Source organism: Dinoponera quadriceps, unplaced genomic scaffold (genome assembly GCF_001313825.1).
Source record: "Dinoponera quadriceps isolate SergipeBrazil2010 unplaced genomic scaffold, ASM131382v1 scaffold8789, whole genome shotgun sequence".
Classification (NCBI taxonomy): Eukaryota; Metazoa; Arthropoda; class Insecta; order Hymenoptera; family Formicidae; genus Dinoponera; species Dinoponera quadriceps.
Window position 1 is genome coordinate 1 of NW_014562588.1, and position 24,054 is coordinate 24,054.

Genomic DNA, 24,054 nt, shown 5'->3' on the forward strand with positions numbered 1-24,054 from the left:
TCGTTACCGCGCAGAACATCACGATCAGGCCCTTGCCTTGTCCGGGTTACTTTTTCTCCTTCGACGCGCAAGTCAGCCCGAATTACGAGATAATTTTCGCGATTCAGTTCTTCTCGGGATTAGTTACCTTCTCGATTACGACAGGTGTGTGTGGTCTCACAGCGGTCTTTGTGATGCACGCTCGCGGCCAGTTAAAAATACTGATGAAGCTAATGACACATCTTGTCGAGGAGCAGTGGCATGAGAAATACAATGTTGATCGGAAGCTGGCCGAAATTGTCGACTATCAAATACGGATACGGAAGTGAGTAGTTTTGTGAGTTGTAATTTTTATTAAATCTATATTACTACCATAATATTGATTGATCGCTATTATTAACGTTGTATACCGCACGTGTAACCAAAGTTTTTCAATCCTCTTTCTTGTTCCTCCTGGAAATATTGATTTAATATTATCCATAACCACATTTCAGTTTTTTACAATTAGTGGAGCATACTATGCAACAAGTATGTTTGATAGAATTAATGGGTTGCACCATAATCATCTGCATTCTAGGATATTGTATAATAATGGTTTGTAACTTTTTCTATCGGTTTAGTTCAATGAGGAAGGAATTGTGTTGAGTGGCCTTATATATGTGATTTAATCGCGCTTACATTAAAATCCCACATTTATAGGAATGGAAGAACAGTAACACAATAGCTATGTGCTCTTATTTCATAACACTCACATCCATGATAATAAATGTGTTTATGTTTTGTTACACTGGTGAACAGCTCACGACTGAGGTATTCGTGTTAACCTGCAAGATCTTGATAGCAGACGTCTCTGTATAACGACCGATATTTTATAGTTAATTGTACATATATAAGTGAAAATTTTTATTCATTGCAAGTAACATATATTTATATTTTTTTGTTTTGTAAAAGTGAAGTTGATGACTTTTACCTGGTTTTAAAAACGGCATTATTGAGATATCGATTTGTTAACCTATACATTTTTGATCCATGTGTTTTTGATAATATTAACAACAGGCGGAGAATGTGGCTATTACATCGTGCGAGCTCGAGTGGTACCGTCTTCCGTATAGGAAAGCACGCGGCATCGTGCTTGTGATGATCATGTCCAACTCGCCAACCAAGATCACCGCCGGAAAGATCATGGATTTATCCTTCAAGACATTTGGTGACGTAAGATGATATTTTTAATCGAATCTATTTATACATGTATGGGATTGCTATGTTGTTATATTGCGGAAAGCTTAATAATATGTGGCAAATTTATTATATCTGTGAACGACTTTTTTTTCAGTAAATGTGTAACTTAAACACACCGCCTCTTATCCGCATGTACAATGTTCTTCATATGTTTCATATTTACTACATGAAATCAATGTCTATTTTTATCGAAACTAGCGAGACGGTTTTGAAATCTTAAGCGAGTAATTGCGTCATATTTTGTTTTAGGTGGTTAAAACATCTATGACGTATTTTAATATGCTTCGAAACGTAACCGATTGAATATATGTGTTCTTATAACCAAGATAAGGATGTAAACTGCAATGGTGCATTGCAATGGTGACATACATGGTATATTAGTACTATGGATGTTAAATGCAAATATTGATGCATAGTACATATATAGTATGTATACATATATTTAATGTACTCTCGATTTAAATACATTTCTTTTACGAAAAACTTTTACGAAAACATTAATACGGATAGAATTTTTTGTCTTACGGTGAGTTTGAAACACGTAACATCAAGATATGATTTTTTATATCTTCTTTCTTGCCTCACATAGTGCAAACAAATTTATTTCACACAGCATTGAAACTTCCACAACACGACGTTCTCATAACGCTATGAACATCGTCGATCATTATAAAGCATAATCTAAACATACTATTTATTTTAAACGAAAGATTATAATAATTACGTTATGATAGATGACGAAAAATATTTCTGCTATCATCCAAAACATGCGATAACACGGATTTTTTGCTTCCAACAACTGTATTCTTTATACTGTCATTACAGATAATTTTTCTTTGTAAAACATTGAGCTTTCATGATTTTCCAAGATGGGAAAGTTTTCCTTTGTAGAAAAGCTTTTTTCCCCCATACAGCAAATAAAAAGCACTATACTAAGTTTACGATTAACGTCTCTCGTCAAGCATAAAAACATTTATTCAGATATACCATGTTGTACGAAGAAATACATTGTGCTGGTTCATTTCGTAATTATTTCAGGAAAGTTACAGTTATATTTACCCTTCTTCAATATAAGTAAGTATTGCGTTTGCAAGGTCAACATCCTGTGAAAATCAATGGCCATCTGCTATAGTAGCGACATCAGTAACAACCCTTCTTCAGATTTAATAATTAAAAAAGAGTTGGAAGAACTTCCTTCTTGCGTACATCAAAAATAGATTAGTTTGCGAGTTATCTGCAAAAAGTTGTCATGCGTGCATTGCTAATAATATAGGTGACGTGTCTTTTCTATCGTATCAATACGCATGCGCGCGCGCGACTATCAAGCTCTGCCGGAAGTAGAAAGCGGCCGCTGCGACTAGACAAGAAGAAGAAGCGGTGATCGCCTCTTGTCATATCACGTTTTATACTTGGAGACGCGAAAGTACCGATACAGAGTCAGAAGTCGAAAACATTTCGCCATGTACACGAATAAAAATTACGAACGCGATGTAAAGTACACATACGAGTTGAATCGATTCGTTTTTCGTCTAATGGGAATCTGGTCGTACAGCACGAACAACAGGCTTTTGCAAAAACTGGAGAAGATCCCGTTGATCTCCGGTATTTACGTTCTTCTTATTTTAGAACTAGTGTCTATGCTCCTCTACGTTTTTATGGTATTGAAGGGGACTCGAGCGAGGATTAAAGTTATGGCCACTATGTTATTCACGATCGTGTCGATCCTCAAGTACAGCAATTTGATATACGCGAAGGATCAAATGAGGTGTTGCATGGCGCGTGTCGAGGAGGATTTTCGAGATGTCGTCAGTCCAGCCGCGCGTAACACGATGCTCTTCCACGCGAGAACCGGCAGACGTTTGTTCGTCCTGTGCGGTATATTCATGTATTCTTCTGGGATGACGTACAGAACGCTCATACCGTTGTCGAGAGGGAAGATTGTTATCGCGCAAAATGTTACGATTCGACCCTTGCCGAGCCCTGCTCATTATGTATTGTTCGATCCGCAAATCAGCCCGGCTTACGAGATCATGTTTTTCGTACAATGTTTCACGGGCCTCATAAAGTATACGATTACAGTGGCAGCTTGCGGCATCGCCGCACTTTTTACGATGCACGTCGTCGCGCAATTGGATATATTGGTGATGCTAATGAACAACTTGACTAACGAACGTGAACTTGAGAATGTGAACAGGAAGTTATCTGTTATTGTGGAACATCATATAAGAACGCGAAAGTAACATCCGTTTTTTGTGCATGCATCGATACACACATTCGATCTCAACTGCGTTAACATTACTATTATGTAATATACGTTAACATTCATTCGTTGTGTGTTGCTGTCTTGCATAATATAATACAAAATGTTACGCATTAATAGGAAGCATTCTTACACTATCCTTTCGTATGTTACAAGGAAAGCACTAAAATCGACATAAATATGATAAATCGACATGTTTATTTTTTCCTTATTTGTTTAAGATGGTTGGAAAGAAATCGAGGGATTGATTTCATTTAATTCATTCAAAAGAGTAATATAGGTTTTTTTTTCTAAAAGCTTTACTTCACGTTTAAATATATTCGATTATTTGAAAACGAGACTTACATTTGTCATACATACATTCCAGTTTGTTGCACATGGTGCAAAAAGTATTACAATATTCGAGTCTAATAGAAGTCACTACATGTACTTCTATGTTATGCCTTATACTATATTATGTTATCATGGTATGTAAGATATGGGTAGAGTGCGTGTGTATGTGGAAATATTTTACTGTAATTATTAAAAATCTTATCTCTATACAGGAATGGGAAGCTAGTAATACTATAGCCATGTGTACGTATTTTATCATAGTCGTGTCTCTGACATTCAATATATTTGTATATTGTTTTATTGGTGAACAGCTTTCTGAAAAGGTACGTATAATAGAATGTTGTTCTACACTATACACACGCATTGCAGTGATAAAAAATGTACAACATTTAGTTGAATGATACCGCTACGTTCTTTCTCTAAATGTCACTTTAATGCATGTAATTCATTAACGAATATAGGGGGAACAGGTAGCTTTGACAGCGTGCACGTTAGACTGGCACTTTCTTCCGGATACAAAAGCGCGAGCACTAATTTTAATCATGCTCATGTCAAACACACCAATGAGACTAAAAGCAGGCAATTTCATAGATCTGTCCTTTAGAACATTCGGTATTGTAAGTAATCATATCACATTTTTTCGAATGAAAAAGCGAAATTAACACAAGTATATTGCTCTTTAGGTGGTTAAGACAGCCATGGGGTATTTAAATCTTCTCCGATCGGTTGTTGATTGAGTTATAATGTATTTATTTAGAGTTAAGTAAGTGTAGCATCGGCAGTGATATTAAATATGCAGTGACGAAATAAAGGTAATTGGATAACAAAGCCTAAAGAGCTTTCCTCTTTCGACATCGTCTCTATATCAACGGTACATTACAAAATGTAAGTCTAATGTACTACATATGTCAAATGAAAAATTATAATAATTTTGTTGCAACACATTTCGGGAGATGTTTGTGCTAATGTTTAAGAAATGTTTTAATATAAAATTGTTTTGCTATCGGTTTTCTGCCAAGTCAAAGATAAAGCCTTACTCACTGATATTATGGATAATTTTTCTTTGCAGAACATGTACCGTGACTTTGCTATCTAGCAGACAATCTTCCCTTCATGTCACAAAGAAAAAGTCAACTAAATTTACGAACAACATCTCTTTTCAGATTAATATGTTATACACAAAGTTACTAATACGCGTATAAATAGTAATAATTTTCTCCAAAGCTGTAGTTGTTCACCATTTTCTCAATATAGATAGAAATGTTTGTAAATTCGACATCTCGCTGAAGTCAATGGCCGTTTGGTATCGATGCGGTATCAATGACAACTTTTCCAGGTAGGACGTCAACTTGTCTAAAACTTTAAAAGCAGCTGGGGGAGAAATTTCCTCTTGTGTAAATCAAATATAGATCAGCTTGCGAGGTCTCCGTCGAAGTTACCACGCATGCAATGTTAATAATTAACTTGACGTGCCGTTTCAATCCTTGTATCATGCAAGCGCATGCGGCTACCAAGCTGTGTCCGAAGCGGAAAGTGGCCGCTGCAAGTAGATAAGAAAAAGAATCGGTGAATGTCTTGTCACGTTACGTTTTATACTTACTTTTATACTTAAATGCGACAGGACTGATACAAAATCTCAAATCAGAAATACATCATCATGTATACTAATAAAAATTACAAACGCGATATAAACTACACATACGAGTTGAATCGACGCGTTTTTCGTTTAATAGGAGTCTGGCCGTACTACAGGAGCACGAACTACTGGTTTTTGCAAAAACTGGAGAAGTTTGCGCTGGTCCTCGGTATTTACGTTCTTCTTGTTTTAGAACTAGTGTCTATGCTCCTCTACGTTTTTATGGTAGTGAAAGGGACTCAAATGAGGATTAAAGTTATGGCCACAATGTTATTCACGATTGTGTCGATCCTCAAATACAGCAATTTCATATACGCGAAGGATCAAATGAGATGTTGCATGGCGCGTGTCGAGGAGGATTTTCGAGATGTCGTCAGTCCAGCCGCGCGTAACACGATGCTCTTCTACGCGAGAACCGGCAGACGTTTGTTCATTCTGTGCGGTATATTCATGTATTCTTATGGGATGACGATCAGAATGCTAATACCGTTGTCGAGAGGGAAGATTGTTATCTCGCAAAATGTTACGATTCGACCCTTGCCGAACGCTGCTCATTATGTATTGTTCGATCCGCAAATCAGCCCGGCTTACGAGATCGTGTTTTTCGTGCAGTATTTCACGGGGCTCATGAAGTACACAATTACAGTGGCAGCTTGCGGCATTGCCGCACTTTTTACGATGCACATCGTCGCGCAATTGGATATATTAGTGATGCTAATGAACAATTTGGCTAACGAACATGAACTTGAGAATGTGAACAGGAAGTTATCTGTTATTGTGGAACATCATATAAGAACGCGAAAGTAACATCTGTTTGTTTCTGCACGCATTGATACGCATGTGTTCGGTCTCAATTACGTTAACATTATGTAACATACATTAACATACATTTGTTGTGCGTTGTTACCTTACGTATTATAAAATATTACGCATTAATAAGAAGCACTTCACGTGATGCTTTAATATGTTAGAAGAAATGCACAAAACTGAGATATAAATATCGTTAACCGATATACTTATGTTTATTTTGTTTGCTTATTTAAGATGTTTAGAAAGAGATCAGGGAATTTATTTACATATCATAACAAAGCAATATATTTATTTATCGTAAAAATATGTAGTAGCCATTGTGTAGTTTTAAAAAATATATAAGATTAAAGATAACTTATAAGGATATATAATTGATGTACAAAATATTGTATAATTTTAGTGTTTTTGTTTTATTTTTTAATAATTTCCTATACATATCATAAGTATATCGGTTTCTAGTGCTTTTCCTCTAAACACTTCATCGCATAAGGTATATCCAATTATTTGACAAGACTTACATTTGTCTTACACACATTTCAGTTTGTTGCATATGACACAAAGAATCTTACAATATTTGAGTCTAATAGAAGTCATGACATGTACCTTTTTGATGTGCCTTACGTTATATTATGTCATCATGGTATGTGAGAGACATGAATAAAGTGAATGTGTGTGCACGTGGAAATATTTCACTGTAATTACTAACGTACTTCTTATCTCTACATAGGAATGGGAGGCCAGTAATGCAGTAGCCATGTGTGCGTATGTTATTGCAGTCGTTTCGTCGACATTCAATATATTTGTATATTGTTATATTGGTGAGCAACTCTCTGAAAAGGTACGTATAATATATTGTTGTTCTACACTCTTACATCCTTTATCCTTTATGCAATGATAATAAAATTACACCATTTAGCTGAAACGAAAGATATTGCTATATCCCTCCCCAAATGTCACTTTAATGTCTGTAATTCATTAACGAAATTAGGGGGAACAGGTAGCCTTGACAGCATGCACGTTAGATTGGCACCTTCTTTCGGATACACAAGCGCGAGCAGTAATTTTGATTATACTTATGTCAAACACACCAACGAGACTAAAAGCAGGCAATATCATAGATCTGTCTTTTAGGACATTCGGTTCTGTAAGTAATCATATCACATTTTTCGAATGAAAAAGCACAATTAAGTATATTGCTCTTTAGGTAGTTAAGACGGCCATGGGGTATTTAAATTTTCTCCGATCGGCTGATAATTGAATAATAATGTATTTACTTAGAGTTAAATAAGCGTAGCATCGGAAGTGATATTAAGTATGCAATGCTGAAATAAAAATAGTTAAATAAGAGAGATAAAAGTCTGAAGAACTTTCCTCTTCCGACATCGATTCGTCTTCATATCGGCAGCGCATTACAAAATGTAAGTCTAATGTGTTATATGTGTCAAATGAAAAATTACAATAATTTTTTGGTTGCGACATATTTGGGAAAACGTTTTTGCAGTAATGTTTATGAAATGTTTTAATATGGAATTGTCGTGTTACCGGCTTTCTGTCGAGTCAAAGATGAAGTTTTACTCATTTCTATTATGAGTAATCTTTCTTTGCAGAATATATACCATTTCGTGATTTTTCTATTCAGTAGGGAATCTCCTCTTTGTGCAGAGAAGAAAAAGTCAACTAAATTTGCAAACAACTCTCTTTTCAGATCAATATATTATATCCAAAGTTGCTAATATTTGTACGATATGTAATCATTTTCAGCAAAGTTGCTTACTTTCTTCTCAACATAGATACAAATCGCGTCCGTAAAGTCGACATTTTGTTAAAGCCAACGGCCGTTGGTTATCGATGCGGTATCAATGATAACCTTTCTAGGCAGGACGTCAGCTTGTTCAATATTTAAAAAAGAGCCGGGGAAGAACTTGCTTCTTGTGAAAATCAAACATAGACCAGCTTGCGAGATATCCGTCGAAGTTACCAGGCATGCAATGTTAACGATCAACTTACCCACGTCGTTTCAATCCTTGCAACACGCAAGCGCGAGCGGCTATCAAGCTCCGCTCAAAGTGGGAGGCGGCCTCTGCGAACAGACAAGGAATGATCAGAACAGAAACGGTGATCGTCTTGTCACATCACGTTTTATCTTGCGTATCTCGAATCGCGAAAGTATTATTATAAATCCTCAAGTCGAAGACGTTTCGCAATGTATGCCAATAAAAATTACGAGAGCGACATAGACACTACGTACAAGTTGAATCGATTTATATTCTCTCTGTTGGGCATCTGGCCGTACGTGCGAACAAACTGCTGGCTTCTGCAGGAGCTAAAGAGGACCGCGCTGATCCTGGGATTCTACTTTCTTCTTGGTTATGACCTCCTATCTATGCTCTTTTACATATTCATTGTGCAGAATGAGATGCGCACGAAGCTGAAAGTGATGGCTTCCGTGATATTCTCGGCTGTGTCAATCTCTAAATACCTCAATTTGTTGTATATCAAGAATCAAGTGAAGAATTGCTTGGCGCTTGTCGAGGAGGATTTTCGATATGTCGCCAGTTCAACCGCACGTGACACGATGCTCTTCCATGCGAGAACCGGCAGACGTTTGTCCATTTTGTTCAGTATATTTATGTATACCTCCACATTGGCGTATCGAACGCTTATACCCATTTCGCACGGAAAGATCGTTACCGCTGAGAACGTCACGATCAGGCCACTGACGTGTGCCGCTGAATTTGTAGTGTTCGATCCTCAGCCCAGCCCCGTATACGAAATCGTGTTTTTCGCACAGTGCTTCACGGCGTTGATTAAAACCACGGTGACGGTGGCAGCTTGCGGCATCGCGACGCTCTTCGCGATGCACATTGTTGCACAGTTGGAAATACTAATGGAGACACTGAATAATTTGACGAACGAACACAAACTTGGGAATGCGAACCGGGTGTTATCGGTTATCGTGGATCATCAAATAAAAACGCAAGAGTAACATCCGTTTGTCTTTTGCATGCATTGATACGCACACGTTTATGTCAGAACGAGAACTTAAAGGGCGCATTTCAATTGAAATATATGTTTGTTGTTGGCCTTATATGTGTTGAAATTTTACGACTTAATTGTAGTCGTATGGCGCTTTAATATGATGAATACTTTACGAAATATGTCTGACTGCTGTCAGAATCTCACATGTGTCGTGCTATATATTTCAGTTTCGTTCATATGGTGCAAGGCGTAATACAGTTTTCGAGCTTCTTAGAAGTTGTAACATGTAGTTTTCTGATATGTTTCTTATCATATCATCTTCTTATGGTGCGTAAAAATGATTACGCGGACTGTGTGCGTGTTTATGTGATGAATAATTTAACTTTACCCGTCAAATTTCTTTCTTTATACAGGAATGGGAAGCCAACAATGGCTTAGCTATATTTTCGTATACCATTTTAATCTTTTCATTTGTTTTCAACATATTTACATATTGTTTTATTGGCGAACAGTTATCAGAAAAGGTATATATATATTAGATTATTTCCAAGCGAGAAATCATTAACACAACGTTATTACAATGATATTTTATATGTAACATTTTCAAATATGTAGTTCTTAATGTTGCATAGAACAATATTCATTGACAATAACGTTCATTAACAATAACGTCATTAATGTCGTTGACAATATTTGATCTAAATATTAACAATAATGTTTCTACACCATAATTTTAATATTTATGAACATAATATTATCAAGTAACAGTTTGAAAGCATTTGTAAAATATCATGTCAAAATATTCATAAGATCCACGTAAAATCAACGTTTCAAAAGGTTGATTTAACGTTTCTTACTTACTGAATACGTCTGTGTACACATTGCAGTAGAAATTAATAATATTTAATAATACGAAATGTATCACGAATGTTCTTCTTTGAAATGTCTGTAATTTATTAACGAAACTAGGCAGAACAGGTAGCTTTGACGGTGCGTACATTGGATTGGTACGTTCTTCCGGATACGAAGGCACGACAATTAATTTTACTCATGATCATGTCGAATACCCCATTGAGACTTAAAGCTGGCAACTTTGTGGATCTATCCTTCAGGACATTCGGCCTCGTAAGTAACAGCTTTGAAGTTTAAAAAGTGCATATTATACATTCCAATTTATATATATAACATTTATAATAAATTTCTTTACGCGCGTACATTCGAAATTTTTTCTGATGTTTTACAAAATTTCCCTTGAATGGAGAAGCCATTAATAGAGATATATTATATATTTAGGTTGTTAGGACGGCCGTGGGATATTTAAATCTAATTCGATCGGTTATGGATACTGAGTTATAATTTATTCAACCACAACTGAATTAACTATGTTATCTGTTAATGCACTGTTAAAATAAAAATAATTAAATAACAGAATTTCTGCACATAACTTTTCTCTTACGGCATCAAAACGAAGACGAGGAGAATTCGATGTTTTCATAGATATTCAGGAAAGCGGATCGCGGTGACTTTGATTGTTGGTGAAACTTATTTAAACTTATTTAAAACTGTCATTCTCACGTTATTTTTCTTTTCTTCAACAGTGAGCTGACCTCATCCGCGAGATACGTTCCTTCACAAAACAGTTTACTTCTAGAGTCAGGAGAGAAAAGAACACACTAAACATAAGAATAACGTCCATTCTATGGAAAAATTACCCTGAATTATTATGTTATACATAAAGATACTAATATGTGTACATTCTGTAATAATTTACAGCAGAAACATATATACTCATCTTCTTTCCTACGTAGGTACAAATCGCGTTTGTAAGGTCGGCATCTTGCTAAAGTCAATGGTCGTTTGTTATCAATGCGATATAAATGACAACCTTTCTTAGAGGGACGTCAACTTGTTCAATATTTGAAATGGAGCTGGGGAAGAACTTTCTTCTTGTGAAAATAAAAAATAGATTAGCTTGTGAGATTTCCGACGAAGTTACCACGCATACGTTGTTAACGATTAACTTGACGTGTCGTTTCAATCCTTGCAACACGCAAGCGCGCACGATTATTTCTCCTACCGCCCCTGCCTGCCCTGCTCGAAGAGAAAAGCGGCCGCTGCGAATAGACGAGAAGAAGAAGTCGTCGTCTGGTCACATCACATTTTATACTTCAAATTGCGAAAGTGTCGTTATAAAACCTGACGTCAAACACGTTTCTCAATGATTGTCCAAGCAAATTACGACATACATCCTATGTATAAGCTGAGTCGAGTGGTATTTTCTCTATTGGGTATCTGGCCATATGCGTCAACGAACTCCTGGCTCCTAGAGAAGTTAAAAAGGACCGTTCTACTTCTGGGACTTTATTTCCTCCTTGGTTTTGACCTAATTCCTATGCTCCTTTACGTATTCCTGGTGCAGAATGAGACTCGTGTCAAGCTGAAAGTTATGGCATCGATAATATTTACGATAGTGTCGATCTTTAAGTACAGCAATCTGTTGTACCTCAAGAATCAAGTGAGAAATTGCTTGACGCGTGTCGAGCAAGATTTTCGAAGTGTCATCAGTCCGACCGCGCGTGAAACGATGCTCTTCCATGCGAGAACCGGAAGATTTTTGTGCATTCTGTCCTGTATAATCACGTATTCCACCTCAATAGCGTATCGAGTGTTTATACCGCTTTCGCACGGGAAGATTGTCACCCCTGAAAATATCACAATTAGACCATTGCCGCTTGTTGCTCACTTTGTGGTATTCGATCCTCAGCCTAGCCCGGTTTACGAGATCGTGTTCTTCGTACAGTTCTTCACATCCCTCGTCAAATCCACGATCGCAGTGGCAACCTGCTGCATCGCGTCGCTCTTCGCTATGCACATCGTCGCGCAATTGGAGATATTGACGGCAACAATGAACAATTTGACGTGCGAACACAAAGATGGGAATGTGTCGGGGGAATTATCAATTATCGTGGAACATCAAATAAAAACGCAAGAGTAACGTCCGTTTGGTTTTGTATCCATCAATCCATCAATACACACGTCTGTTCTTTTCTATTCAATTAAAAATTCACATTTCACATGAAACGTAACACGTATACATTGCAGTGTTTTTTTGTTATTCTTACATGTGATAAAAGTTTGGAAACATGTCACATGATGCTTCGATACGGGAAATAATTTGCGAAGTATATCTGATCGCTGCCAGAATATGAGTCTTATTTTTGCCATGCTATATATTCCAGTTTAGTTCACATGGTGCAAGGTGTTATTCACTATTGGAGCCTACTGGAAATTATAACATCTAGCTTTCTGATATGTTTTATATCATATCACCTTCTTATGGTATGTAAGAATTATTATTATATTGTGTTTGTGATGTGTGACAATAATTTAACTATACTTGTTGATATACTTCGATTCTCTATACAGGAATGGGAAGCTAGCAATGGCATCGCTACGTTTGCGTATATCATTACAATCTCTTCGTTTATCTTCTACATATTTTTATATTGTTTTATCGGCGAACAGCTCTCTGAAAAGGTATATTAGATTGTTCTTATATACATACATTGCAATGGTTATAAAAATATTATCTTTCGCAAAAACGAAGGGTATTGCGATGTTTCTCTTTCAAACGTCACTCTAATGTTTGTAATTTATTAACGAAACTAGGCAGAACAAGTGGCTCTGACAGCATGCACTTTGGATTGGTACGTTCTTCCGGACACGAAGGCGCGGGCGTTAATTTTGCTCATGATCATGTCGAATACTCCATTGAAACTTAAAGCTGGCAGCTTTATGGATCTATCCTTCAGGACATTTGGTCTCGTAAGTAAAAGTTTCCTTCGGAAATAAGGTTCTATTTATTTTAATTTACATAGACATTGGTCGTTAAACTCCTTTATGCTCGTACACATAAAAGTTCTCTTATCGGGGGATTTACAGAATTTTTTTTCAAATAGGAAAGCCCTTAACACAGATATATTGTGTATCTAGGTTGTTAGGACATCCGTAGGGTATTTAAACCTAATTCGATCGGTTATGGTCTGACTTCTGACATATTCAATCAAAGATAAGTTAGCTATGTTAGCTGTTAATACACTGTTAAAATAAAAATAATTAAATAACAGAATGTCCACAGAACTTTTCTCTTTCGATATCGAACGCTCGATGTTTTCTAGATAGTCAAGAAAGCTGATTGCGTGGTGACTTTGATACTCGGTAAGCTTATTTAAAGCCGCTACTTTCTTCCAATGCAATAAAGAAAAGGCAAACTAGTGTTGAAAGTATAAAAGACATTTATCCGGATTCGTTATGTTATACACGTATATATTTGATAATAATTTTCAGTGTGTAGATATACTTAACTTCTTCTTAATGTATATGCAAATCGCGTATGTAAAGTCGACATCCTGCTAAGGTCAATAGCCGTTTGGTATCGATACGGTATCAATGACAACTTTTTCCCGGGACGTCACTTGTATAAAACTTGAAAAGCAGCTGGGGGAGAACTTTCTTCTTGTGTAAATCAAATATAGATCAGTTTGCGAGGTCTCCGTCGAAGTTACCACGCATGCAATGTTAATGAATAATTTTACGTGCCGTTTCAATCCTTGCAACACGCATGCGCGCGTGGCTGTCAAGCTCTGCTCGAAGTAGGAAATTGCTGTTACGTACACTCAAGAGGAAGAACCGGCAGTCATCTTGTCTCATCATATTTTATACCTTGTAACGCGCAGGTACCTTTACAGTACCAACTCAAAAACGTTTCGTAATGTTTGCCAATGCGAATTACGAGCGCGACATAAACTACACGTACAGGTTGAATCGATTTGTATTTTCTATGTTGGGCATCTGGCCGTATGCACAAACCAACTTCTGGCTTCTGCAGAAGCTAAAGAGGACGGTGTTACTTCTGGGCTTCTATTTTCTACTTTGTTGTGACCTAATTTCTATGCTCCTTTATATATTCATGGTGCAAAAGGAGACACGCGTGAAGCTGAAAGTTATGGCCGCCGTGATATACTCGATTGTGACGATCTTCAAGTACAGCAATCTAGTGTATATAAAGAATCGAGTGAGAAATTGCTTGACGCGTGTCGAGGAGGATTTTCGTAGTGTCGCGAGTTCGTCTGCGCGCAAGACGATGCTCCTTCACGCGAAAATCGGCAGACATTTGTTCATCCTGTGCAGTGCATTCATGTATTCGGCCGGAATGGCGTATCGGGCGGTTATACCGCTTTCAAAGGGAAAGATCGTCACCGCTGAGAACATCACGATTAGACCATTGCCTTGCGCTGCTCATTTTATAGTGTTCGATCCGCAGACCAGCCCGGCTTACGAGATCGTGTTCTTCGCACAGTGCTTCACGGCGTTCATTAAGAACACGATCACAGTGGCAGCGTGCGGCATCGCGGCGCTTTTTACGATGCATACAGTCGCGCAATTGGAGATACTGATGACGGCAATGAACAATTTGACGAACAAACACAAACTTGGGAATGTGAACAGGGAATTATCTATTATTGTGGAACATCAAATAAAAACGCGACAGTAACATCTATTCGTTTCTTTCACGCATCGATACACACACGGCTGTTTCCGATCGAGCTAAATATTCGCATTTCTTGACAAATTCATTGTTGTTATTTTTATATGTGATGAAATTGATGTGTCAGTTGGAAACATATTACATAGTGCTTTGATATAATAAATACGTTCTAAATATGTACGATTTAAATGCCTAAAAAAACTAATATCTTACATTTGTGTTACTATATATTCCAGTTTTGTTCACATGGTGCAAAGCGTTATACAGTATTCGAGTCTAGTAGAAGTCATAACGTGTAGTTTTCTGGTATGCTTCTTAACATTTTATCTTCTTATGGTACGTAAAAATTATTAGGCGGGCTCTGAGCGTGTGCATTGCATTAATTTAATTGTACTTGTGGACACGCTTTGTTTCTCTATACAGGAATGGGAAGCTAGCAATGCCATCGCTATGTGTTCGTATTTTATTACGGTCCTGTCGTTTGGCTTCAACATATTTATATATTGCTTTATTGGCGAACAGCTGTCTGAAAAGGTTTTGTATATTATAATATTCGTCCACACACATATTGCAATGGTAATAATAATATTACATTTAGCGAGAACCAAATATATTGCGATGCTCTTCTCGCGAGACATATCACACGTTTGTAGTTTTATTTAATATTATTTTATCTAATATTATTTTATATTTGTAATTTGTTAAAATAGGCAGAGCAGGTAGCCTTGACAGCGTGTACCTTGGATTGGTACATTCTTCCGGATGGGAAAGCGCGAGCGTTAATTTTACTCATGATCATGTCTAATATCCCATTGAAACTTAAAGCTGGCAACTTTGTGGATCTATCCTTCAGGACTTTTGGTCTCGTAAGTAACAGCTTTTTTTAGAAAATGAATTTTATTTATTTTCATTTACATGATACTCTTGTGTGAATTCCTCCGTTCGATTGAATGTTTTCATTAGAAATTTTATCAAGTTTTCCTCGAATAGGGGAAGCTATTAAAATAGATATATTGTATATTTAGGTTGTTAGGACGGCCGTGGGATATTTAAATCTACTTCGATCAGTTATGGAATGAATGGTAACATTTTCAACTATAGCTAAATTAGTTGTTTTAGCATGCACTAAAATAAAATTAATTAAATAATAGAAATTATACACAAAACTTTTCCCTCCTGACATCGAAAGACATCGTAATTTTGTTAGAAAAATGAGTAAGTGTAAAATTGTAACAGTAAAGAATATATGACTTCTGCTACGGAGATAATAATTGTACAGCTGTTGTCAAGTCAAATTTCCAGCTTTCCATTATTTTTTACTGAAATATATTGTTTCTGTGCTATTGAAAATGTGGTTGTGTGCAATTCTCCTTTCTTATTCTTTACGTAGATTACTTTCTCTTAGAAGCTTCTATTTTCCTGTTTTCATATATATAGTGCGTGAGAATGTAAAGTTGTTTAAACGTTTTTTTGGCTGAGATTATACCGTTTCTTTTTATCGAATGGAGGAGCGATTAATATACTTATACTGTACTTTAGTAGTTTTATGGACTATTATTATGGGTGATCTTTTTTTCTTTATAGAACGTCAACCCTTTCGTAATTTTTCTATCTAGCAGGGAACCTTTCCTTCTACCCAAGAGAAAAAAGCACACTAAACATAAGAATAACGTCCCTCCTATGGGAAAACGTTTACCTAGAATTATTGTGTTACACATAGAGTGACCAATACGTGTACATCCTATAATAATTTTTAGTAGAGACATGGATATTCACTTTCTCAATGTAGATATAAATCGCGTTTATAAGGTCGAGAATGCCAAAGTCAATGGCCGTTTGTTATCGATGCGACATGAATGACAACCTTTTCTAGCGGGATATCAACTTGTTTAATAATTAAAAAGGAGCTGGAAAAGAACCTCCTTCTCGTATAAATCAAAAATAGATTAGCCTGCAAGATGTCCGCCAAAGTTACTACGCGTACAATATTGACGTGTAGTTGACGTATAATCACAATCAATGCAACGCGCAAGCGCGCGCAACTCGAAGCGGAAAGCGATCGCTTCTGCGAACAGACAAGAAGAAGGAGTCGTAGTCGTCTTGTCAGGTCACGTATTATACTTTGAAACGCGAGAACGCCGTTATAATACTTCAAGTGGAACGGAGTTTTACAATGTACACCAATGAAAATTACGAACGCGACATAGAGTTTACGTATAAATTAAATCGAATTTTGTTTTCCTTGTTGGGCATGTGGCCGTACACATCAACGAACTCTTGGTTTCTGCAAAAGCTAAAAAGGGCCGTTCTGCTTCTGGGACTTTACTTCCTCCTCGGTTTCGACCTAATTCCTATGCTCCTTTACATATTCATGGTGCAGAATGAGATGAACGTGAAGCTGAAAATTATGGCATCTGTGCTATTCTCGGTCATGTCGATCTTCAAATACAGCAATCTGCTGTACGTCAAGAATCAAGTGAGAAATTGCTTGGCGCGTGTCGAGCAGGATTTCCGGAGTGTCATCAATCCGACCGCGCGTGAGACAATGCTTTTCCATGCGAGAACCGGAAGACGTTTGTGCATTCTGTCCTGCGTGATAACGTATACCTCTTCAATGGCGTATCGAACGCTTATACCGCTTTCGCACGGGAAGATCATCACCGCCGAGAATATCACGATTAGACCATTGCCGTGCGCAGCTCATTTTGTAGTGTTTGATCCTCAACCTAGTCCGGTTTACGAAATCGTTTTCTTCGTACAGTGCTTCACGTCGCTCGTCAAGTCCACGATCGCAGTGGCAGCTTGCGGCATCGCGTCGCTCTTCGCGATGCATATCGTCGCACAGTTGGAAATCTTGATGACGATAATGAACAATTTGACGAGCGGATGCAAAAATGGGGATGCGAACGGGGAATTATCAGTTATTGTGGAACATCAAATAAGAACGAAAGAGTAACATCAGTTTGTTTTTGTATGCATCGATACACGTCTATTCTTTCTTGTTTGAGTCAAATATTTACATTCCATATGAAACATATGTCTTGTTGTTATTCTTATGTGTGATAAAATTACGTGTCAGTTGGAAACATATCACATGGTTCTCTTTGATAAATATTTCGCGAAGTATATCTGATTATTACCAGAGTATACGAGTCTCACCTTTCTCATGATATAAATTTTAGTCTGGTTCACATGGTGCAAGGTGTTATACACTATTCGAGCCTATTAGAAGTCGTAACGTGTAGCTTTCTGATATGTTTCCTAGCATACCATCTTCTTATGGTACGTAAGAATTAATAGGCGGACTATGTGCGTGTTTATACAATAATTTAATTGTGCTTGTCGCGCGACATGCTTTGTTTCTCTATTTAGGAATGGGAAGCCAGCAATGGCGTAGCTATGTTCTCGTATTTCATTACAATCTTTTCGTTTATTTTCAATATATTTACATATTGTTTTATTGGCGAACAACTCTCTGAAATGGTAGGTATATTAAATTGTTTTTACACGTATACATTGCAGTGATAATAATATGACCTTTCAAAATGAAAGATATCGAGATGGCCCTCTTTCAAATGTCGCTCTAATGTCTGTAATTTATTAACGAAAGGCAGAACAGGTGGCCTTGACATCGTGTACCTTGGATTGGTACGTTCTTCCGGATACAAAGGCGCGAGCGGTAATTTTGCTCATGATTATGTCGAACACCCCGTTGAGACTTAAAGCTGGCAGCTTTATGGATCTATCCTTCAGGACATTCGGTCTTGTAAGTAACAGCTTTGTTGAGAAAGTGCGTTTTATTTATTTTAATTTATATGCGTTGCGTTTGTGTGTAAATCTCCTTCATGCGCGTATATATGGAAGCTCAATTATCGGAGGTTTTACAAATTTTTCTTCAAATGGGAAGGCTGTTAACACAGATATATTGTATATTTAGGTCGTTAGGACGGCCGTGGGGTATTTAAATCTGATTCGATCAGTTATGGTCTGAGTAATAACATGTTTCAATCTCATGGCTAAATTAGCTATGTTAGCTGTTAATGCACTGTTAAAATAAAACTAATTAAATAACGGAGTGAGTCTACAGAACTTTCTTCTTTCAATATCGAAAGAAACGCAACGTTTTGTAGATAATCAAGAAAGCTGATCGCGTGGTTGGATACTCGGTAAGCTTATCCAATAACGCAGTTGCGTTTGCGTGTCGTAAAAGTTAACGGATAAAAATACTTTCTACACGCGAACAAAATCGACTTTAGATGACATTTTCAGATGCCATGAATGTTAAATATTTTTGTACATGAGGCACTCCACTGTGATTTTCAGATTCTTAAAACAGCTGCGGCATATCTTAATGTGCTTCTAAGTGTAACCTAACGAATGCGCTTCTGTAAGCAAAAGTAAATGAAAAAAAATGAGGATGAAAGATGTACGAAAATCGATAATAACAGTACCATATTTGTCAGTTAACATCTTGTCATCAAGACGTATGTGACACGTGAAAATTTTCAGTCAAAATGAACTTCTTGCAAAATAAGCGATTGAAATTGCTTGTTATTACTTAGAAAGAATACCTGTAGTTGATTATTAAATTTAGTATGAGATTAATACCTGCACTAAGTATATTATTAGAATTACCAGATAATATTTCCAAGTATAAAGCCACAATACTAGAAAAGGTAAAATTGAAAGCTTTGGATATTCAAGATGTGCTTTAGTCTCCACTTCTGTCATGAAACTTCACCGTTTGCTGCAAAGTCAACTCTTCAATCAAAATTTAAAGTTTAAAATGGAAATAATGCAGCGTAGCAGTGCAGCATTATTTTCAAAGTTTTGTATTCTTCTCCTAACATTATATTACTTAGTATATACGTGTGAAGAATTACGTTATATGTGTTTTTACGTTTTAATATAGATATGAATTTTCGACTGATAACTTTTCGAGAATTCAGATATTTGTGAAATACCAACCTTTACTATGATAACGTAGAAAGAAGAAAAATCGGACAAAGTTGCGTTGTATTCGTGATTGTATTCATGCGTGCAACATAAATATGCCCGTTGGATATGTACCTTAATGCATCTGGAACTACTCGTCTAAGACGGCCAGTTATGAAAGTTTACGAAGCTCAGCTCTATATTCATTATGATAGGCGGAGAAGGTAGCGCTTACATCATGCGAACTCGAGTGGTATCGTCTTCCAGATAAGAAAGCACATGGGATTGTCTTAGTGTTGATTATGTCTAACGTGCCGATTATGATCACTGCTGGCAAACCCTTCGACCTTTCATTCCAGACGTTCGGCGAGATAAGGAAACGAATTCGAATGTTATTATAATCGTTTATTCGTACTCAAGAACGAACGATTGCCGCTACGTCATTAAACTGAAAAGAGAAAGTGACATGTTTTATAGATTTTTAGTTATGCCTTCCAGACTCATAGCATTTTAAAGTAATTTCACCTTTTTTACATGAATTATCCGCATAAATGATTTTAAGTTAATTAGTCCAATGCAATATCGCGTTATGTTTGAAACTCTTATGAGTTTTCATTATGTTGTGTCATGTTAACCATAGCTTTGCACATTTATTTCGGGGCCCTCAATTCGCTACATTTTAGTTTGTGAGACTACTCGCTTTTGTTGTTTTGTCATTTTTGTTCTAATTGATGTTTATAAGCTTTTAATGTGATGTAACATGTGAAAACTAAAAAACCGAAAAATGTTCAGCAATCCACTGAAGCGGAACGTGCAAAGCTAGAATTAATATGCAAATTTATATGTAAGATATTTCTTTGCTTTTATAGATTATTAAAACAGCTGCGGCGTATTTTAATATCCTTCGCAGCATAACCAACTGAATGCATTTTTGTTATTGAGAACCTGACACAAACGAACGGGGCATATAAGATATACACATGTATAGTAATATCATATACATTAATCGATCAATATATATCACATCGACAATTTTTATGTTACACTCTACAATTTCCTGTCAAAATGAACTTCTTACGAGATATGTGAATGAAATTCTGTCTTTCTTTCATGAAAAAGTATTCGTAGCTGTTTATCAAATTTAGTATCAGATTTACAGGTTTTGAGCAAAAGAAGTTACAACAATGTGAGGCTTCAGCATAGAACAGAATTGAGATTATTTGAAAATTGTATTGAATATACGAAGTTTGTTTCAGTCTCTCCCCCGATGATAAAACTTCTCGTCTGTTAGAAAGTCAACCCTCACATTAATCTAGAAAGAAGAAAAATCGGACGCAGTTGCGTTTGCATATAAAAGTAAACGGATAAAAATACTTTCTATACGCAAACAAAATCGACTTTAAACGAGAAAGTTACTTTACGAACTTTCTAGCTCTCAATTTTTCTGAATTACGCAACGTTGTAGTTCTTACGCGCGCAAGCGCATTCTAATAGCGAGTTTACTTGATCGCCAGCTTTTTCTTCAACGGTCAGTTGTACTTCGTGTCGTCTGAGTTCCGCACTGCTTTTCTAACGTATCCCCCAATACAGTAGAATCTTAGAGAAGATTAGCTTTTGCATACGAGATCGCTAAGCGATCATTAATATGCTCGAGGTGGCACAAAACGAGCATTACCAGGAGGATGTCAAAAATATCTTGCAATTAACTCATAATATTTTGTTTGCACTTGGCGTTTGGCCAAATTCCAGCGGGAAACGATCGACTTGCGAGAAAATTGGCAAGCTACTGCGAATCTTGGTTGCGTACACTTTTCTTTTTTGTTCCTTAATGCCAGGCGCGCTTTATTGGATATTCGAGAAAAGAGCTCGCGCTCGACTGCGTACAACTACGATTATGCTTTACGGTTTAATGAGCGTGGCCAAATATTACAATTTGATAACACGCGAAGATCAGATCAGGCACTGTTTGAAGCATTTCGAAGAGGATTGGAAGAACGTCGACAACGTGGACGCAAGAAACACGATGCTTAAATCCGCGAGAATCGGGAGACGTTTGGTCATGATTTCCGCGGGCTTCTTGTACAGCAGTGGAATCGCGTTTCGAACGTTGATACCATTGGCCAGAGGAAAGACCGTCACCCCGCAAAACGTCACAATCAGACCCTTGCCTTATCCGACTTATCTCTTTTCGTTTGACTTTTATTCCAGTCCAACCTACGAAATAGTTTATGCAATGCAATGCTTCTCTGGGCTAGTTACTATATCAATCGCAGTAAGCTTATATGGCCTCGTTATTATCTTCACATTGCACGCTTGCGGCCAGCTAAAAGTTTTAGTTGACTTAATAAACGGTCTCGTCGAGAAGAAAGAACGAGATGAGTCAAAGGTAAATAAGAAGCTGAGTGTTATCGTCAATCATCAAACACGAATACGCAGGTGCGTTTACGGACGTTGTATTTCGTTTCGCCAGTTTATTTCTACATTTGATGACAGTATCAGGCCATCGGTAAATACATTTCAGCTTTTTGCAATTGGTGGAGCACACTCTTCAGCAAATGTGTTTTATAGAGTTAGCCGGGGGCACAATAATAATTTGCATCCTAAGTTATTGCATATTAATGGTTTGTTATTCCGTTCATTTTAATATACGTGCGAATGAAAAAGTTCCAAAGTAAATCACAATGAACTGCCGACAAGAACTTTCGTCAGTTTATTGCACAATGGCGTTACATTTAGTACATAAAGATGTTATATTATTTTTCTGTAGGAATGGGAGAGTAGTAATTCAATAGGGATGAGCTCTTACTTTATTTCTCTTATAGCCGGGGTAATAAATATATTCATGTTCTGTTATACTGGAGAACAGCTTATGACGCAGGTATATTTTCACATAGTTGAAATCGTGAAGTCGTTTCATTGATCACGCACATGCAACTATATTTATGCGTACAACATAAATGTGCTTATTGGATATGTACATTAATGCATCTACTGGTCTAAGATGGCCAGTTGTGAAAGTTTACGAAGCTCAGATCTCTATTCATTACGACAGGCGGAGAAGGTAGCGGTTACATCATGCGAACTCGAGTGGTATCGTCTTCCAGATAAGAAAGCACGTGGAATTGTTTTAGTGATGATTATGTCTAATGTGCCGTTGAAGATTACTGCTGGCAAACCCTTCGTCCTTTCAGTCAAAACGTTCGGCGAGGTAATAGAATTAATTCAAATGTTATTATAATCGTTTACTCGTACTCAGTAACGTACGATTGTCGCTATGTCATTAAACTGAAAAGAGAAAGTGACACGTTTTATAGATTTTTATTTATGCGTTCCAGACTTATAGCATTTTTAAGTATTTATTATATAATTCATTATTTATTATATAATTAAGTATTTATTATATAATTTTCCCTTCTTTACGTGAATAACTTGAATGCGTGATTTTAAGCTAATTGGACCAATGCAATATTGAGTTGTATTTGAAAATCTTATGAGTTTTCCTTAAGTTGTGCCATGTAAATCATAGCTTAGTACATTTATTTCTGGGCCCTCAATTCGCTACATTTTAGTTTGTGAGACTACCCGCTTTTGTTGTTTTGTCATTTTTGTTCTAATTGATGTTTTTAAGCTTTTAATGTAATGTATCATGTGAAAACTAGAAGACCGAAAAAGTTCAGCAATCCACTGAAGTGGAACGTGCAAAGCTGAAATTAATATGCAAATTTATATGTAATATATTTCTTTGTTTTTATTAGATTATCAGAACAGCTGCGGCGTATTTTAATGTACTTCGAAGCGTAACCAATTGAATGCATTTTTGTTATTGAGAACCTGACACAAATGAACGGGGTATATAAGATAGATATATGTAATAATAATATCATATACGTTAATCGATCAATGTATATCGCATCGTCAATTTTTATGTTACACTGTACAATTTCCCGTCAAAATGAACTTCTTACGAGATAAGTGAATGAAATCTGTCTTTCTTTCATGAAAAAGTATTCGTAGCTGTTTATCAAATTTAGTATCAGATTTACAGGTTTTGAATAAAATAAGTTACAACAATGTAAGGCTTTACCATAGAACAGAATTGTGATTATTTGAAAGTTGTATTGAATATACAAAGTTTGTTTCAGTTTGTTCTCTCCCCCGATGATGAAACTTCTCATTCGTTAGAAAGTCAATCCTCACATCAATGTAGAAAGAAGAAAAATTGGACGCAGTTGCGTTTGCATATAAATGTTAACGGATAAAAATACTTTCTATACGCAAACAAAATTGACTTTAAACGAGAAAGTTACTTTACGAACTTTCTAGCTCTCAATTTTT

At 36.6% G+C, this 24,054-nt stretch overlaps 6 protein-coding genes across 6 annotated transcripts; all 6 read left to right on the plus strand.

Annotated features, from left to right (window-relative positions):
- Nucleotides 1-5: 5 nt before the first annotated feature.
- LOC106751157 (odorant receptor 13a-like) lies at nucleotides 6-1,521 on the plus strand (the record flags this gene model as incomplete). The annotated part of the gene is made up of 5 exons (XM_014631988.1): nucleotides 6-304; nucleotides 474-573; nucleotides 679-789; nucleotides 1,036-1,191; nucleotides 1,468-1,521. Coding segments are annotated over 5 exons (720 nt in total), but the record flags the coding sequence as incomplete, so codon positions are not given.
- A 1,229-nt stretch (nucleotides 1,522-2,750) lies between these two features.
- Nucleotides 2,751-6,254, plus strand: LOC106751158. The gene is made up of 5 exons (XM_014631989.1): nucleotides 2,751-3,454; nucleotides 3,846-3,945; nucleotides 4,024-4,134; nucleotides 4,273-4,423; nucleotides 5,545-6,254. The coding sequence occupies exons 1-5, from the start codon at nucleotides 2,751-2,753 to the stop codon at nucleotides 6,252-6,254; spliced, it is 1,776 nt and encodes a 591-aa protein (XP_014487475.1).
- Nucleotides 6,255-8,460: 2,206 nt separating this feature from the next.
- On the plus strand, nucleotides 8,461-9,243 carry LOC106751159. The gene has a single exon (XM_014631990.1). The coding sequence runs from the start codon at nucleotides 8,461-8,463 to the stop codon at nucleotides 9,241-9,243; it is 783 nt and encodes a 260-aa protein (XP_014487476.1).
- A 2,211-nt stretch (nucleotides 9,244-11,454) lies between these two features.
- LOC106751160 lies at nucleotides 11,455-14,790 on the plus strand. The gene is made up of 6 exons (XM_014631991.1): nucleotides 11,455-12,227; nucleotides 12,476-12,575; nucleotides 12,663-12,773; nucleotides 12,906-13,061; nucleotides 13,415-13,454; nucleotides 13,973-14,790. Exons 1-6 carry the CDS (start codon nucleotides 11,455-11,457, stop codon nucleotides 14,788-14,790), a joined length of 1,998 nt encoding a protein of 665 aa, XP_014487477.1.
- A 2,245-nt stretch (nucleotides 14,791-17,035) lies between these two features.
- On the plus strand, nucleotides 17,036-17,740 carry LOC106751161. Its single transcript, XM_014631993.1, has one exon. It carries the CDS (start codon nucleotides 17,036-17,038, stop codon nucleotides 17,738-17,740), a length of 705 nt encoding a protein of 234 aa, XP_014487479.1.
- A 3,624-nt stretch (nucleotides 17,741-21,364) lies between these two features.
- Nucleotides 21,365-22,927, plus strand: LOC106751162 (odorant receptor 22c-like; the record flags this gene model as incomplete). The annotated part of the gene is made up of 4 exons (XM_014631994.1): nucleotides 21,365-22,155; nucleotides 22,241-22,340; nucleotides 22,487-22,597; nucleotides 22,772-22,927. Coding segments are annotated over exons 1-4 (1,158 nt in total), but the record flags the coding sequence as incomplete, so codon positions are not given.
- Between the last annotated feature and the right edge of the window lie 1,127 nt (nucleotides 22,928-24,054).

Excerpts from the sequence above, each read along its gene's own strand:
- LOC106751161 (XM_014631993.1), top strand. The coding sequence starts at position 17,036 with ATGTGGCCGTACACATCAACGAACTCTTGGTTTCTGCAAAAGCTAAAA.
- LOC106751160 (XM_014631991.1), top strand. The coding sequence starts at position 11,455 with ATGATTGTCCAAGCAAATTACGACATACATCCTATGTATAAGCTGAGT. Across the intron at positions 12,774-12,905 it reads GCGAACAGCTCTCTGAAAAG|GCAGAACAAGTGGCTCTGAC; the intron begins GTATATTAGATT and ends TAACGAAACTAG. Across the intron at positions 13,062-13,414 it reads CCTTCAGGACATTTGGTCTC|ATAGTCAAGAAAGCTGATTG; the intron begins GTAAGTAAAAGT and ends GATGTTTTCTAG.
- LOC106751158 (XM_014631989.1), top strand. The coding sequence starts at position 2,751 with ATGGGAATCTGGTCGTACAGCACGAACAACAGGCTTTTGCAAAAACTG. Across the intron at positions 3,946-4,023 it reads TACTATATTATGTTATCATG|GAATGGGAAGCTAGTAATAC; the intron begins GTATGTAAGATA and ends ATCTCTATACAG. Across the intron at positions 4,424-5,544 it reads TCTGTCCTTTAGAACATTCG|GAGTCTGGCCGTACTACAGG; the intron begins GTATTGTAAGTA and ends TTCGTTTAATAG.
- LOC106751159 (XM_014631990.1), top strand. The coding sequence starts at position 8,461 with ATGTATGCCAATAAAAATTACGAGAGCGACATAGACACTACGTACAAG.